Here is an 18,415-nt window from a genome sequence, read left to right on the forward strand (position 1 = left end):
AGAAGATAGAGCCCGCAGAAACAACATCCGCCTGCGCGGCATTTCTGAGGAGGTTAAACAACCGGATTTAAGAGGTTGTCACCCAACTCTTTCAGGCACTGCTACCAGAGGCTTCTGAGCAGGAGTTACAGCTAGATAGAGTACACAGGCTGATGAAGCCCAGGGGCCTGCCAGCGGCAGTGCCCAGAGACATAATTGTAAGGGTGCATTTCTATACGACAAAAGAGAGGCTGATGATGGCGGCGCGAGACGCGCGGAACCTAGGAGAACGCTTCAAGGACATACAGCTATACACCGACTTGTCACCAGCGACGATGGCTAAACGAAGAGCTTTTGGCCCTATCACCAAGGCACTCAGAGAGGCGTCCATACAGTATAAATGGGGCTTCCCGACACGCCTCATCGCACGGAGAAACGGAGTGGAGAGGGTGTTTCTCAACCCAGAAGACGGGAGGAACGGGCTAACACAGTGGAACATTCCTTTGCCGCAACCAGAGTCGGCGGAAAAGAACACCCAAGCCCATCCATCCGAGTAGCTGGAGACTGGCACAGGATTGACGCAGCTAAGTGAACGGCACACTTATATTGTCACGGCACAGACACTTATATTGTCATTAGTTCTTTCCATCTCTTTTAAATGAGAGGGAAGGTGTTTTGGAGGCCGGATCCCGTAAATGTAAAATGGGATGCAGGTAGAAATCACATAATGGGATGAGACGTTAAACTAAACACACTAAAAAGAAAAGGAAAAAAAAAAAAAAAGGAATAAAAAAAAAAAAAAAAAAAATAATAATAATAACCAAAAAAAAAAAAAAAAAAAAAAACTATAATAAAAAAAGAAAAATAAATAAAGGTAAAAATAATAATAAAAAAAAAAAAAAATACACGGGAAAATAACCGGGCATGTTTGACATATTCCCATAAGTTAACACGGTTAAAAATATATCAGTATAAATGGACATGGAAGGTAAGCCGACATTTGTAGGGAGCAAGTCAACGATACATAAGTCATGTCCTTTCATTATCTCGACTTGGAGACTTACCATCTCTGACTCGGTCTAAGGTTAAATCCATGGATAGGGAAGGTCCCCTATGACATGTTGTATCCAACAGATGGTACCACCCGATACTTCACCCCCCAGTGGCCCAAGCCAGGCCACTCAGACGTATACAGTATACGTCACCAATTCTGATTGCCTACCGTGTGCTTGTCACATGGTTTTCAGGCAACTGTATATATGTTTGTTCTGTTATTTTGTTCTTCAGTTCTTAAATCTTACTGTTTTTTTCTTTGATTGAGGGAATCATAGTACGGACACATAAAGAGGCTTGCACTCAGAGCCCCAGGGAGATGGTAACTGACAGGGGGACTAAGTTAAAGGAGTATGAATTGCCATTCAGCAATACTGGACAGCATATTAGGTTGTATGTAATATAATGGTGCTGACGTTTCTGTCATTGAACACTAAAGGACTCAACTCCCCAAATAAAAGGAGACTGGCACTATTGGAAGCGAAAAGGGCTAAAGCCCAAATTGTATTCTTCCAAGAAACCCATTTCCAGTGGGGTAAAAGACCCAAATTTAATTCCCCTCTATATCCCCTAGACTTTCACTCCTGCTTCTCTAAAAAGAAGCGGGGGGTGTCGATCCTTATCGGGAAAGATGTGGCGTTTGAACTAGTAAAAAAACGCACAGACAAACAGGGAAGATATTTAATTATACAATGTTTGCTGAATAACGCCCCATACACCTTAATTAACGTTTATGGCCCTCATACAGCACAAACCACATTTCTCCTTAATATTTTCAATGCACTGGACGAAGGCAGACTTGGGGATGTAGTAATAGGAGGGGACACGAATTTCATCTTAGATACTCAACTGGATACATCCTCTTCACACACAGTGAAGGCATCTACTGAGATAGGCAGGAAAACAACCTAGGGGCACCTCAATCAACTTCTATTAGAGCAGAATTTTATAGACCCATGGAGGGTGACACATCCGCAAGAAAAGGATTTCACATTTCACTCAGTGGCTCATAACTCGTACTCCCGAATAGACCGCTTTTTGATACCTACCTCCTTGATTGGCAACGTTGTCAATACGAGTATAGGCCTGATATCGTGGTCGGACCATGCGCCGATCATTCTCCACCTGAACGAACAATTCCCTGCTAAAGGGAGAGGAACTTGGCGGCTTAACGAAAGCCTGCTCAGTGACCCCCAAGTATTAGAAGACCTCCATAGAGAACTGGAAGTCTATTTTCTGACCAACTCTCAACCAAACACATCCACAGAAAGTTTGTGGTTAGCCCATAAGGCATATATCAGGGGAGTACTAATTAAGCATGCGAGTAGGGCCAAAGCCGTGCGTATAGCCAAGTATATAACCCTCACTAGCCGCCTCACAAAACTGAATACACTCAATAAACAAACACCCTCAAAGACGCATCTTAGAGAGATTACAGACATACGAACGCAACTACAAGAACTGGAAGTGGCTAAAACAAATTTCTTTCTACGAAGACTTAAAGCAAAATTCTATGAGCAGGGAAACAGAGCAGGGAAAGTACTTGCATCTAGACTTAAAAAGCGTAGCCTAGCAACCAAAATAGATTACGTTCACAATCCCCTGGGTCAGAAAGTTGTAAACCCAGATAAAATAGTACAGGAATTTGCTCAGTTCTACCGCACACTCTATAATCTTAAAGATGATAACCTGACATCCCAACCAACACAAGAACAGATAAATAAATTTCTAGAAACAATCCATTTACCTTCGCTGCCCACTGATAAGATCCCTGACCTGATTAAACCAATCTCAGTCGAGGAAGTTACACAAATGATCACAGACTTACCCAACGCAAAATCACCAGGGCCCGATGGACTCTCCTCCATATACTATAAAACCTTCCAAACTGCTCTTACCCCACATTTAGTGTCTCTGTTTAACCAAGGCTTCACACAAGGTAAATTACCTGGCGAAATGCTACGAGCTCATATAGTTACACTACCTAAACCGGGTAAAAAACCCACAGCATGCGCTAACTTCCGCCCAATATCCCTATTGAATATTGACACCAAACTATATGCAAAAATCCTGGCAACTAGACTCAAACACTTACTCCCCACTCTAATCCACTATAACCAATCTGGCTTTGTCAAGGGCAGGCAGGGCTCAGACAATTCTAGGCTTCTTCTTAACGTCTTGGAGGGTCTCAACACTAACAAACTGGGAGGACTGCTGCTTGCGTTGGATGCGGAAAAAGCCTTCGATAGGCTCAATTGGCTATACATGAAATCGGCACTAGACAAATTTGGCTTTCCTTCCGCATTCATAAAAGCGATTATGGCCTTATACACCTTCCCAGAAGCTAGTGTCACTAACGCAGGATTCATTTCCCCACCCTTCCCAATTTCGAATGGAACGAGACAGGGTTGTCCTTTGTCTCCCCTGCTTTTCATAATATGTCTAGAACCTTTAGCTCAGATCATTAGGCAGAACCCGAACATCCACGGAGTCAATATCGACGAACATCAATACAAACTCTCATTGTTCGCAGATGATATTCTGCTGACACTGACAAGGCCAGAGGTGTCACTCCCAAACCTTATGCCCATCCTACAATCTTTCGGCTCTATCTCCTATTACAAACTTAATACGGCTAAGACACAAGCCTTGCCAATTAACCTCCCTTTGGAGAATGCTGAGGTGTTAAGAAAGACCTTCGATTTCGATTGGAGGACGGAGTCGGTAACCTATTTGGGAGTACGAGTTGCAAAATCGATACATACTATATACAAACTAAACCATATTCCTCTCTTGGAAACCATCCGCAAAGACCTGAACTCCTGGAAAGACGTGATGCTCTCATGGGCAGGGAGAGTTAATGCAGTGAAAATGATGGCCCTACCTAAACTACTGTACTTATTTCGTATGTTGCCTGTAACTATTCCACAAAGTTTTTGTAAAAAAGCCCAGTCCATCATTAATAGCTTTATATGGGGGAACAAACGTGCGAGAGTAGCGAGTCACACCTTGTATAGACCGTTCCAGATGGGAGGGATGGGGGTGCCGCAGGTGGCCATGTATCACTTGGCAGCCATACTATCCCAGGCAGTAAATCTCCATGCAGACAAGGGACAACTACTTTGGGTCGACATGGAACGCAAACAATGGCCTAAGGAGACACTCCTAGAGCACATGTGGTCCCCACCAGCTAAAAGGGGGAAGGCGCGCACGCTCCTTTCCACAACAAAACTGACGGTACACATATGGGATACGTTTAGAGCAATTCAGACTAAGACTCCTAGATTTCACAGATTGGCGCCATTAAACGCCATGTCCACAGTGCTACCATGGCTCTCACTATCCACATGGGCAGAAGCGGGCATCACTAGTGTCTCCCAATTGTTTACTGGTACGGAAATCACTCCCTTTGCTGAGCTCCAACAGAAGTACAGCCTAGCTCCTAGATATGTGTTCCCTTACCTCCAAATTAAAAGTGCACTATTGGAGCATGTAGATAGGACCACAGAGGGCAAGGCTGGGGAATCTACTCAGCAATGCGATCTCCTTATGACATGTTGGAAATACCCCCTTAGGCCTAAATTGCTCTCCAGGTGCCACAAAGCAATATCGAACTTCCCACTGTCCCCAAACCTATCATTTATGTCCCAATGGGAAAAAGAAAGTGGGACAACTCTTCTTCCCCACAAATGGCTAGCACTAGTCAATGCACTGACTGGGTATACCGCGTGCTACTCACATATTGAAGCTCACAGAAAGCTAATGTACCGATGGTATCTGACGCCGGATAAACTTAGCAAAATATACCCAAACACTTCTGACCGATGTTGGAGATGCCGAGCACAAAAAGGCACGACGCTCCACATATGGTGGGGATGCGACCTTATTCGGCCATTGTGGTTGGAGGTTTCTAGGTTGCTTAGCAAAGTAGATATCATTCTCCCGCTGGAGTTTGGGGCCTGCCTATGGTTGGACCTTCCCGCCAGCTGGACGAAGCAGGAGAAAGCATTGGCCGCACAGGTGATACTAGCAGCTAGAGCTCTTATAGCGCTCAATTGGAAATCAACCAATTGCCCCTCTGAAAAGAACCTCATGGACAAAATCCGACTAAATTATGTATATGACATCTCATCGGCGATAACTGCCGACCAAAAACATAAAATATCTCAAAACTGGGAACCTTGGTGTAGCCGCTTTCAGTTCCAGCCTCCATAAAACCTTCAATAGGCCTCAGAGCCAGATCATGCACACACCTGTTACTAACTATAAAATAAAAAAATAAAAAAATAAAAAAAACACACAAAAAAAAATAAATAAGAGAACTTTAGGGCAGGGAGCTTCTTATTCCTCCCCCCCCCCCCCCCCCCCCATCCTGGTCGATGCCATCGCCTAAGACGACAGCCATAGAAATCCGAATAGCTGCTGGATAGCAAGCAGTTATGGTTCTCCCTCATGTTAGATTTATGTTAGATTGTTTTTTAAATGTATTCTATTTGTTTTTTCCGTTATTATGTTTTAATTTGGGAGGTTCAGGCGGAGCAATGCCTTGACACTTGCGTAATACATCACAGAGTGCCACACTTAGGGGGATATATAGGAGGCATTAATCGTGTAGGTGGAGAGCCTCGTCGAGTAGATAGCCGACACTTGAGACTTCTTGACCCCCCGGAATGCCCAACAAGGTTAAGGTATATAGCAGGTACACGTATCACATGACAAACAGACACAAGATAGCCAGAGCATCGCCCCTGCATGCCTATAAAAGGCTGATAGCTACGCTGTCTCAATGACGAGTTACACTTGAAGGTGGAAAAGAGGGGTATAGGTAACGCCCGTTCTAAATTGGGACGAGCAGAGACTACACTACGCCCAAACCAATGCGTACATAGATAGGTGGTGATTAATATGAAATATGAATGTCACTGTGTTGTATCTAATCCTTTGTACTGTAACCCTGAATCCCCCACCCTACCCCTTTTTTTTTCTGTACCCCCACCCTTTCTATTTTATGATTGAAAACAATAAACTCAATTAATTAAAAAAAAAAAAAAAGCCTGCATGGAGCACCTGATATTTGTTTAGTGAAGTCCTGCATACAGAAAAGTCACAGAAAGTGGAAACTGGTCATTAAAGCGGCACTGTCATGCCGAACTTACCTTTCCTCAATCTATTCCTCTTCTCCCCCTCTCTCGGGATCTGTTCTCCGTTTCTTCCTGTCATCTTTAGTTTTCTTTAAAATCATAAGACAAAGTAGGGACTCTTTGCCTTATGGAGGATTCCTCCGCTTGACCAGCTCTGACCAGCGGAGGAGCAAAGTGTGCTTCATTTCCGCTGGTCAAAACAATTTTCCCATAATTCTTACCTTTCCTCTGTGTTCCCGCGATGCTGCCTGTCATTTTAGACGAAACTGCCGAATTGCGTTCTAACTGAATGAGAACAGTATGTTCGTTTCTTTTAGAACGCAATTCGGCACTTTGTTCGGATCGCAATTTCATTCGAATTAATGAAACTCCGATCCTATTCATTGCTGTGGCTGCATCTTGCAGCCGCTTAGTAGATAACTCCCTAATTCCCACGGTATCAGGGAGCTATCTACTAAAAGGCTGAAAGACCTAAATTGGTCTTTAACCCCTTAAGGACACATGACATGTGTGACATGTCATGATTCCCTTTTATTCCAGAAGTTTGGTCCTTAAGGGGTTAAGCCAAATTTACTAATACTAAGTAAAGATTACTTAGTATTAGTAAATAATATGCCCCTACTCGCTATACCGCGAGTAGGGGCATGTCTAGTAAGCAGTGAGCAGCCTGTGGCTGCTCACTGTAAAAAATAAATAAAAAAAGGGGGCCCCTCCTCCCGAGCCCCCACCCGCGACACGCGAGTGGGGGCTTTTAAACTAAAGGGGGACCTATTTCCCCCCCCCCGCGGCCCCCACCCCTGAGCGGTGGGTGGGAGTCCTAAATACTAATGAGGGGGACCTAATGTCCTCCACCCCTGAGCGGTTGGGGGGACACCTAAATACCGATAAGGGGGGTGGGGGGGATCTAATGTCCCCCCCCTGGCCCCCACCCCCCCCCAAAAAAAAACAAAAAAAACCTAATAACCTCCCCCCCCTTGCGCGGCTGGTGGGGGCCCCCTAAATAACAATAGGGGTGGGACCTACCGTCCTCCCCCCCGGCCCCCACCCCTTAGCGGTGGGTGGGGGCCCTAAAAAAACAATAAGGGGGGAACCTACTGTCCTCCTCCCTGGCCCCCACCCCTGAGCAGTGGGTGGGGGCCCTAAATAAAGAGGGGGGGAACCTACTGTCCTCCCCCTGTCCCCCACCCCTGAGCGGTGGGTGGGGGCCCTAGATAAGAATGGTGGGGGGGGAACCAACCGTCCTCCCCCCAGCCCCCAATAGGCCCTAAATGAAAATCCCCCCACCCCCCAATCAAGGTGACTAGGGGTCCCAAGCCCCTAGTCACCCCCCCCCCCCACACAAATCAAACTATCCCCTACCTACCCCCCTTACCCTAAAAATAGTGAGGGGGGAATAAAATAACTAACCTGTAAAAAAAAATTAAACTTACCATTTGACGTCTTCTTTTTTCTAAAATCTTCATTTTTCAGCCCCAAAAAAGGCCAAATAAAAAGCCATCACACCCGTCGAACTTAAAATAAAAGAAAAAACCCGAGCGCAAAAAAAAATCCATCTTCACCCATGGAGGGCTCCGCGCAGACTGAGCTACGCAGGGCGGGGGAAGGCTTATAAAGCCTTGCCCTGCCCTGCAATTAGGCTAAGAACACTCTGATTGGTGGGTTTACGCCAATCAGAGTGCTCTGTGTCATTTTACACAGCGTGGGAAAGTTCTTTGGAATTTCCCCACGCTGTGTAAAATGACACAGAGCACTCCGATTTTATTCCCCCTTCACTATTTTTAGGGTGAAGGGGGTAGGTAGGGGATAGTTTGATTTGGGTGGGAGGGGGTGACTAGGGGCTTGGGACCCCTAGTCACCTTGATTTGGGGGGGGGGGAATTTTCATTTAGGGCCCCCACCCACCGCTCAGGGGTGGGGGCAGGGGGGGAGGACGGTAGGTCCCACCCCCACCATTCTTATCTAGGGCCCCCACCCACCGCTCAGGGGTGGGCGCCGGGGGGAGGACAGTAGGTTCCCCCCCTTATTGTTTTTTTAGGGCCCCCACCCGCCGCTCAGGGGTGGGGGCCGGGGGGGGACAGTAGGTCCGCCCCCCTTATTGTAATTTATGTAATTTTATTTTACAAAGAGCAGCCACAGGCGAGTAGGGACATTCGGGAGATTTTAATCTCCCTTGTGCTATTATGGGGGTTATATTGACCCCCATAGAGTGACATGGGGGGCTTATGAAGTGGCGGGGAGCACTGCTCCCTGCCGCTTCTTTCTTTACATATTATAAGGAGGGAGCTGCGTGCCAGTAGCTCCCTCCTTGTAATAAACTGAACGAACAAACGAACACTGATACACAGTGTTAGTTTGTTCGTCTGATTTTTCTATTCATTCATTCATCTGTCTGATGAATGAATGAATGGATGAAATTCCTGTTCGCATGTCCAGGTGTTTCACTGGGCATGTGCGGGAATCTCAGCGCTATCTAGTGTGGGCAGATGACGTGTCCCACAGGGATTTCACCTACCCACACAAAGATGGCGGCGCCCTGAATAAACATCGGGGCAGAAAATAAAGAAATAAAAAGAGGTAATATGGGGGGCTTAGGGGCATTTGGGGGTGACTAGGGGGTCAATTGGATGTAGTGGAGGCGGGAGGGGGGATTTAAAAAAAAAAAACGGAATTCGGCATGACAGTGCCGCTTTAAGAGAAGTAACATTGCTTGTCAAACTGTAGATACAGTGAAGTGGCATTTACGATACATATAGAAAGTTCAAACCCATGCATAGAGAAAACTAACATTCATGTAGTGAAAAAAGCATAGCATAAAATTAAATATATATAGTAAATTATGACAGAGAGCCTCTCATGCATTGTTTCTCCATCTGTCTTACTTTATTTTTCTCTTTTTTTATTTCATTTCTGTGTAATTCAAGTGGCACTTTATGCACCATAACCACATGAGCCTTCTGTAATGATTATGGTGCCAAGAGTCCAGAAGACCAGCACTTTTTGAGATACAACTAAAATTCCTACTTCCACTTTTAATACATTAATTCTTTTCCTATTTGGTCATAATTCATTGACTGAGAAGACTCATATAATAATGTAAGTATGGTTTACAAATGTCTATTTGGTTGTTATTCTGTATATTAGTAACTTCTGTATGAGTTGTTATTAATATTACTTATCTATTACTGTGAATTAAATTAATTTGAAGAAATACTATCATATTACATCCTATAATACTGTATGTATAAATATTCTACTGGCAAACTCATTGGCACAATTATTGTGATATCTATCTTTGTCCATATCAATTACTCAATTCATGTCTAGTATAATTGTTACGTATCAGCCATGAACCCCAAAGCTGGTAGGATATATGGCCAAAAATCACTGATTAATTTCCAAATTCCTGATCCATGTTTTGTTTTTACTAACCCTAAAGATGATTTTTACTGTTTGCCTATTAGCAACTCAACTCTAAAGCAGGAATATGATTCTTTCTAAGTTGTAGGTTATGGTGACCACAACTAGATGATATAAAAGGATCAATTGTAATTTAATTATGATGGTCGGAGTACACTGGTGTAATATTGTCACAGTACCCAGGTTATTGTAGAGGGGGACATGCTAAATGGAGGAGATGATGCCTTCCATGAGGATACTGTTAGCACTCATATGGATGCACATGGTAGACAATGTGGGATGTGTGTAATGCCCTCAAATGCCCCCTATCACATATGAATTTATGAAGACTATGCACAGGCTGGAGGGAGGTTGTGGTTCCCTGACAACAGGTGAGGTGGCATGACAGAGGTGCTTCAAAATGACAAGTTCTCTGCATTGCTGAGACCATTGGTAGCATCTGTGGCAGCTTGTGTGTCTGGCCAACCACAGAAGTCCACTTGATCTGGAGGGGAATATAGAGCAACAATACCTGTGATTGCTCTGAAGGATCCTCATCCAGAAAGGCATGGTAGTAATGGGCTCATGCTCATCCTCAACATTTAAAATCATTGTCATTATAAGCCTTCATTTCTCTCATGTTTATATGCTCTGAGGTTACACATAACACTGTATCATAACATCATATCTGTCACGGGAGTCGTACCCACGCAGGAAAGAGGAAACCCACAAATGGTGGATCAAAAAGACGTATTACCGAGCCTTTAAATGGCTGGACTTAAAGTATTAATACAACAAGAAACAGGGTCAAGACGAAGCCGGGTCAGGATACCAGAAATCACATGTCAAATACAAAGCTAGGTTCAGGATACCAGAAATCACGTGTCAAATACAAAGCTAGGGTCAGGATACCAGAAATCACGTGTAAAATACAAAGCTAGGATCAGGATACCAGAAATCACATGTCAAATACAAAGCTAGGGTCAGGATACCAGAAATCACGTGTCAAATACAAAGCAAGGGTCAGAATACCAAAAATCACGTGTCAAATACAAAGCTAGGATCAGGATACCAGAAATCACGTGTCAAATACAAAGCAAGGGTCAGGATACCAAAAATCACGTGTCAAATACAAAGCTAGGGTCAGGATACTAGAAATCACGTGTCAAATACAAAGCTAGGGTCAGGATACCAGGAATCAGAGGACAAATACAAAGCTAGGGTCAGTATACCAGAAATCACGTGTTAAATACAAAGCAAGGGTCAGGATACCAAAAATCACGTGTCAAATACAAAGCTAGGGTCAGGATACCAGAAATCACGTGTCAAATACAAAGCTAAGGTCAGGATACCAGAAATCACGTGTCAAATACAAAGCTAGGGTCAGGATACCAAAAAATCACGTGTCAAATACAAAGCTAGGGTCAGGATAGCAGAAATCACGTGTCAAATACAAAGCTAGGGTCAGTATACCAGAAATCACGTGTCAAATACAAAGCTAGGGTCAGGATACCAGAAATCACGTGTCAAATACAAAGCTAGGGTCAGGATACCAGAAATCACGTGTCAAATACAAAGCAAGGGTCAGGATACCAAAAAATCACGTGTCAAATACAAAGCTAGGGTCAGGATACCAGAAATCAGAGGACAAATACAAAGCTAGAGTCAGTATACCAGAAATCACGTGTCAAATACAAAGCAAGGGTCAGGAAACCAAAAATCACATGTCTAATACAAAGCTAGGGTCAGGATAGCAGAAATCACGTGTCAAATACAAAGCTATGGTCAGGATTCCAGAAATCAGGGGTCAAATACGTCATGTCCATGTCTATACATAGATGTCCAGCGCGAATTTTGGCCAGACTGCACGGCAGGAGAGGGTCTGCGCGGTTCGTTGGAGCTAAGCAAGGCCACAGTATAATCATTAATATGAAAAGTCATTAAATTGTATTACCGTGTACCCCTTTGTTAATGACATATTTAACATTAATGGCTTATCTCTTTACATTTCATGTAATCTTCCGTTAAGCTTATTCACTAAAGTGAAAAGTATCAGGAATTCAAAGTGAATTTAAAGTTCATTACATTCCAAAGCTATGCTTCCAGTTTAGCTATTTTGGTCTGAAATTTAAAATTCACTTATAGGTCACCGTGAATTCCTGACAATACTCACTTTGATGAATAAACTTTTTTTTTGTTGTTTTTTTACTTACCTTACATGCCTAAATGAACTTTTACAGTGCATCAAGCTCAAGTACATGTAAAATGGTGTCTTATGCAACAGCAAGCCATGTTTATACACTATAACTCTTTATATAATATGGATAGTTTCTCTGTTAAAATGTGTAATTATAGTTGAAAAACACATTTAACCGATAGAAACTTGTTAAAGAAGAAGAGAAAACCTACAGTCGTGCAAGGGCTATATATTAAAGGCCATGTCTTTTATGTATTTATTTCAAGAATTTTTATCTTTTGGGTTTTTTTGTTTGCAGACCAAGGTTCATTTGACCTAATACAATGGTTTCAACAAATAACAATAAAATATGTTCAGCAAATGCATTAGAGTGCAATAAACAATGCCAATTGATTATTTGGGGTCATAAATGTAAAGAGGTGCTGGGTTAATTCATAGGAGCCTTAAAAACAAGGATATTCAATTTCTTAAGTAATCAGTCTTATCTGAAGGTTATCTAAAAATGAAAACTGTTTTTCTCACAGTTATGATACTTAGCAGTTCCTTTCGGTCAATTGATCCATTTCCATCTGCATCATACAATTTAAAATACCACTTTAATTTCTGATCGATTTTTCCTCGCAACACCAAGTTTATTGCAGCAATAAATTCAAGAAAATCAATATACCCATCCTAAAATAAACAGAGAACATTGTGGTAAGCAAAAATTACATATTTTTTTTCTTTTCATTTTAATATATTTAGTTTTCACTTATTTGTATACATTTGTATACATTTGCATTTATATTTCTAGGTAAATATTCACATTTTAAAAATGCAGTGAGTAGAAGAATATTATATAAACCAATATATTTACTTATGTCTAAGTTCTCTCTGTTTTCCAAAATCTGAGCAGAATACTTTATTCGTGATTCATTTACTCCATGATTTATTTTAGCAACAACCAGTGATTATAGAATAGATATGTGCAGAGAGAAAATGTTCACTGTATTCAGTCATTCAGTGAAGGAAAATTAGTACCCAATGTACCAGAGCTGGATTCACAGTCATCGGGAAAACAAAGTACACTCTCATTGAATTCTATGTTTTTACATATCAGGTCATGATAACAATCATCTGTTCTTTAGCAGGTTGAAAATGATGTAAATAAAACCTCAGACGAACAACAACTAATCACATAATACACAGTGTCGTGATTTATTTAACAAAAATAAAACCAAAATGGAGACACCATACAGAAAAAAAACTAGAACCACCTTCAGCAGCAATAACTTGAAGTAATGGTTTTCTGTATGACTTGATCAGTCTCTGACATCGTTATGGAGGAATTTTGGCCCACTGTTCTTTACAACATTGCTTTAATTAATTAAGGTTTTTTTCCTGGTGTTCTGGTTTTTCCCCCTCTTTTGTGCTGCTGCTTGATTGATTGGGGGGAGTGTTTATTAATTGCACCTGTGTGGGATTTGTATCCCTATAAAGGCACACCCCTAACTCACTGAGCTTGCTCACATTATTTGGAAGTAGACTCTTTCAAGTAGGAGTTAAAAAACCAGGAGTTGGAACTAACTAGGGGTTTAAACTATCAAGGTAATTTTTAATTTTTTTTTATTTATATATATATATATATATAGATTTTTTTTTTTTTTTTTTTCATCTGTATCTGGGGAAATGAGTGTTAGCAAGATTGTTAGTTTGACTCAATGCACATCTTGTTGCATGTATGGATGCCTGGATGTACCCGTCCATGGTCCATACCTCTGTGATGGTTGTGTGCGAGTGGCTTCTCTGGAAGCTCAGATTGGAGATCTTGAGAGGCAAATCGCAACTTTGAGGGAGATCGACAATCTTGAGAGGAGTCTGCTGCTGACTGAGCAGAGTTTAGTGGGGACAGGTAGTGGAGAGGGAGGAGATATGACAGATGGGGAACAGGCATGTAGCTGGGTGACAGTGGGGCGAGGAAGCAGGGGGGGAGGGAAGAGGAAAGGGCTAGCTAGTCCTGATTTGGTGCAACCTAGCAGGTTTGCCCGTTTGAGGGAAGATGTTGGGAGCATCAGCTCAGGAGTAGCTGTATTAGAGGAAGCTGTTACTTCTAACAGCCGAGGTGACAGCCCCTCTAGTACGGGTGGGGATCAAAATGTAAGGAAGGCAAGACAGGTTGTGGTGGTAGGGGACTCTATCATTAGGAGAGCAGATAGGGCAATCTGCCACTCTGATCGGCTCAACCGGACAGTTTGCTGTCTCCCGGGTGCTCGGGTCCGGCATGTTGCTGACAGAGTGGATGGATTATTGGGAGGGGCTGGGGATGACCCAGCGGTCATGGTCCATATTGGTACCAATGACAAAGTAAGAGGAAGATGGAAGGTCCTAAAGAATGATTTCAGGGAATTAGGTAGCAAACTCAAGAAAAGGACCTCCAAGGTGGTATTCTCCGAGATATTACCTGTGCCACGTGCTACAGTGGAAAGGCAGCGGGAGATTAGAGAGGTTAATGCGTGGCTGAAGTCTTGGTGCAGGAAGGAGGGTTTTGGGTTTTTAGAGCACTGGGCCGACTTTGCGATTGGGTACAACCTATATAGTAGGGATGGATTGCACCTAAACGGAAGGGGGTCTGCAGTGCTGGGGGATAGGATGGCTAGAAGGTTGGAGGAGATTTTAAACTAGTAGTAGGGGGGGAGGGTCATAGCAATCTACAAAATGGAGATAGGACAGAAAGGAGATGGGCTTTAGAACAGTATAAGGAGGGTGGAGACGGGGGGAGGGGCAAGCTCAGAACAGAGAAGCTATGTAATGTTGGTAATTCACAAAATAAACAAGAGACGCATGATATTAAATGTATGCTTACTAATGCAAGGAGCCTAAATAACAAAATGGGGGAACTAGAGGCATTAGCATACACTAAACAATATGATATAATAGGCATAACTGAAACATGGTGGGATGAGACACATGACTGGGCAGTTAACTTAAATGGGTACACATTATTTAGGAAGGATAGGAAAAACAAGAAGGGTGGTGGGGTATGTTTGTATGTCAACCATGATTTAAAGCCAAATCTTAAGCAAATTGAATGCGATGAGGAAAATGTGGAAGCTTTATGGGTAAATATCTGCTTGGGGGAAAAGAAGGGAAACCAACTATTGGTTGGGATATGTTATAAACCACCTAATGTTAATATTGACGAGGAACAACAGCTGTTTGAGCAAATTGAGAAAGCTGCAAATCTTGGTAACACTTTAATTATTGGAGATTTTAATTACCCAGACATAAATTGGGACATAGGGACTAGTAGCTCAGCAAAGGGAATTAGGTTTTTAAACTTGTTAAATGACAACTTCATGTCACAACTTGTACAAGCACCAACTAGAATGGACGCTTGTCTGGACCTGGTTTTAACAAACAACGTTGATCTTTTGACCAACATTCAAGTAGGTGAGCACTTGGGAAATAGTGATCACAATATAGTGTCCTTTGAAATAAACTCAAAAAAACAAAAGCACATGGGGTATACTAAAACATATAATTTTAAAAAGGCCAATTTCAATAAGATAAGGGAAGCTTTACAATATATTGACTGGCATAAACTCTTTAGTGAAAAGAACACTGAGGATAAATGGATCATCTTCCAACAAATATTAGAAAGGTACATTTCTCAGTATGTACCATTGGGAAATAAGTATAAAAGAAACAAATTAAAACCAATGTGGCTTAGTAGAGAAGTAAAACAAGAGATTAAAAATAAGAAAAGGGCATTTAAAGCATTTAAATCAGACAAATCAGATGCATCTTATAAAAGATATAAGAAAGCAAATAATGCGTGCAAAAAGGCAATTAAACTTGCTAAACTTCAAAATGAAAAAATGATAGCTAAAGAGAGCAAAACCAACCCCAAAGCATTTTTTAAGTACATAAATTCCAAAAAACCCAAAAATGAAAGTATAGGTACACTTAAAACTGAAACGGGGGTGTTGGTTAATGAAGACCAAGAAAAGGCAGGAATTCTAAATAACTATTTCTCCTCCGTATATATTAAAGAAGAACCCATGGCAATAGATGTGCAAATGATTGCTACTAAAAACTTGCAGAATAATTGTAATTGGTTAACTCAAGACAATGTGCTGCAGCAACTAAAGAAAGTTAATATAAACAAAGCTCCAGGGCCTGACGGTATCCATCCACGTGTACTTAAGGAACTAAGTGTAGAAATAAGTGAACCTCTGTTTTTAATCTTTCAAGATTCTTTTCTTTCAGGAAGTGTTCCGGAGGATTGGAGGAAGGCAGATGTGGTTCCTATATTCAAAAAGGGTTCAAAATCCTTGCCTGGAAATTATAGACCTGTGAGCTTAACTTCTGTGGCTGGTAAAATATTTGAAAGGTTATTAAGGGATAATATTCAAGAATTCCTTGAGAAGAATATGGTTATCAGCAAAAATCAGCACGGTTTTATGAAGCACAGGTCGTGTCAAACTAACTTGATTGCTTTCTACGAAGAAGTAAGTAGAAGTATAGATCAGGGTGTTGCAGTGGATGTGATCTATTTGGATTTTGCCAAGGCATTTGATACAGTTCCACACAAAAGATTAGTGTTCAAACTCAAGGAAATCGGTCTCGATGAAAATGCTTGTTCTTGGGTAGAACATTGGCTTAAAAACAGAATACAAAGAGTTGTTGTTAATGGTAAATTTTCAAGCTGGACAGAGGTGGCAAGTGGTGTCCCTCAGGGGTCTGTTCTGGGACCCCTTCTATTTAACATTTTTATAAATGATCTTGAAGACAGCATTGAAAGTCATGTTTCAGTGTTTGCAGATGACACAAAACTTTGTAAAATAATACAATGTGAGCAAGATATTACTTTGCTGCAGAAGGATTTAGATAGACTGGGGGACTGGGCACTCAAATGGCAGATGAAATTTAATGTTGAAAAATGCAAAGTTATGCACTTCGGCGTAAAGAATACACAAGCAACGTATACCCTTAATGGAAGCGAATTAGGGATAACAACACACGAAAAGGACTTGGGAATTGTTATAGACAACAAACTATGCAACAATGTGCAATGTCAATCAGCAGTGGCCAAGGCCAGTAAGGTATTGTCATGCATGAAAAAGGGCATTCATTCTCGGGACGAGAATATCATTTTGCCTCTCTATAAATCACTGGTAAGACCACATATTGAATATGCTGTGCAATTTTGGGCACCTGTTCTAAAGAAGGATATCATGGCACTAGAAAAAGTGCAGAGGCGGGCTACAAAATTAATAAAAGGAATGGAACATATCAGCTATGAAGAAAGGTTAACAAATTTAAACCTATTTAGTTTAGAAAAACGTCGCCTGAGAGGGGATATGATAACATTATACAAATATATTCGGGGCCAATACAAACCATTGTGTGGAAATCTATTCACAAACCGGACTTTACATAGGACACGAGGCCATGCGTTTAGACTGGAAGAAAGAAGATTTCGTCTAAGGCAAAGGAAAGGTTTTTTTACTGTAAGAACAATCAGGATGTGGAATTCTCTGCCTGAAGAAGTGGTTTTATCAGAGTCCATACAGATGTTCAAACAGCTACTAGATGCATACTTGCAAAGACAGAATATTCAAGGATATAATCTTTCAATGTAGGGTAATAACTGCTTGATTCAAGGATAAATCTGACTGCCATTCTGGGGTCAAGAAGGAATTTTTTGTCCTAGCTTGTTGCAAAATTGTGCTTCAAACTGGGTTTTTTTCTTTTCTTTTTTTTTTTTTTTTTTTCTTTTCTTTTGGATCAACAGCAAAAAACAGGTGTGAGGAAGGCTGAACTTGATGGACGCAAGTCTCTTTTCAGCTATCTAACTATGTAACTATCTAACTATGTAACTATGTAAGGTTTACTGGTATTTGTTTATACACAGCTCTCTTAAGGTCCCACCACAGCATTTCAATTGAGTTAAGGTCTGGACTTTAACTGGGCCATTGCAACACCTTGATTATTTTCTGTAACGGCTACCCAGATAGAGAGAGGGTTTCTGCCGTTGAAGACGTCCTTTTTCCCTGCAAGCTGCTGTGGAGAAGTAGGCTGATGTAATCCCATCCACGAAATCCAGAGTGAGGAGCAGGTTCAGCTGTAAACAGGAGCAGAATAATATTCCCAAATAATCCCCTTCCAAGAACGAGACGAGGCTACGTTTTGAAGGGTCAAGATGAACTGAGGACTGGAACACCCAGCCTGCTTTTTATTAGAAATAGATACACACAGAACACTCCCAGGGGGAGGATGAAAACAACCAATAATACAGATGGTAACACCCCCACGTCTCCTCCCCTCAGATAACTACATAACCCAATTAAAATGTCCACATTTTTCCACCAGTTCTGGATGTACCCCAAAAACAGGGGGTACAGCTTTAAATCCGGTAGCGCTGGATAGCTCTCCTTCAGGGGGACAATATATCCAAAAATCACCCCATTCGGATGTACAGTTCGGGAGATATAACGTTCCAAAGTTTTGACCGACCGCACAGACCAACTAGCCGAAATTAGTTCCATGAGTTTTGGCCTTGCGGTCGGTCTCCGTTCGCACGGTAAAAAGGTATGATCCTCTGGCCATCCATGCGAATCGCGGGGTTCGCTGGAATCCCCATAGATGATTGCATATAACTACCGAAC

At 41.9% G+C, this 18,415-nt stretch overlaps 1 protein-coding gene across 1 annotated transcript in view; it reads right to left on the reverse strand.

The window, feature by feature from the left end:
- The window catches only part of LOC134590425 (guanylyl cyclase-activating protein 3-like), an 82,889-nt gene that overhangs the window by 27,724 nt on the left and 36,750 nt on the right, over positions 1–18,415 (reverse strand). Inside the window, exon 2 of the mRNA XM_063444400.1 lies at positions 12,288–12,437. Within this exon, the coding sequence (XP_063300470.1) occupies positions 12,288–12,437 (150 nt within the window). The remainder of the gene's footprint in view (positions 1–12,287; positions 12,438–18,415) is intronic.

Source organism: Pelobates fuscus, chromosome 1 (genome assembly GCF_036172605.1).
Source record: "Pelobates fuscus isolate aPelFus1 chromosome 1, aPelFus1.pri, whole genome shotgun sequence".
NCBI lineage: Eukaryota > Metazoa > Chordata > Amphibia > Anura > Pelobatidae > Pelobates > Pelobates fuscus.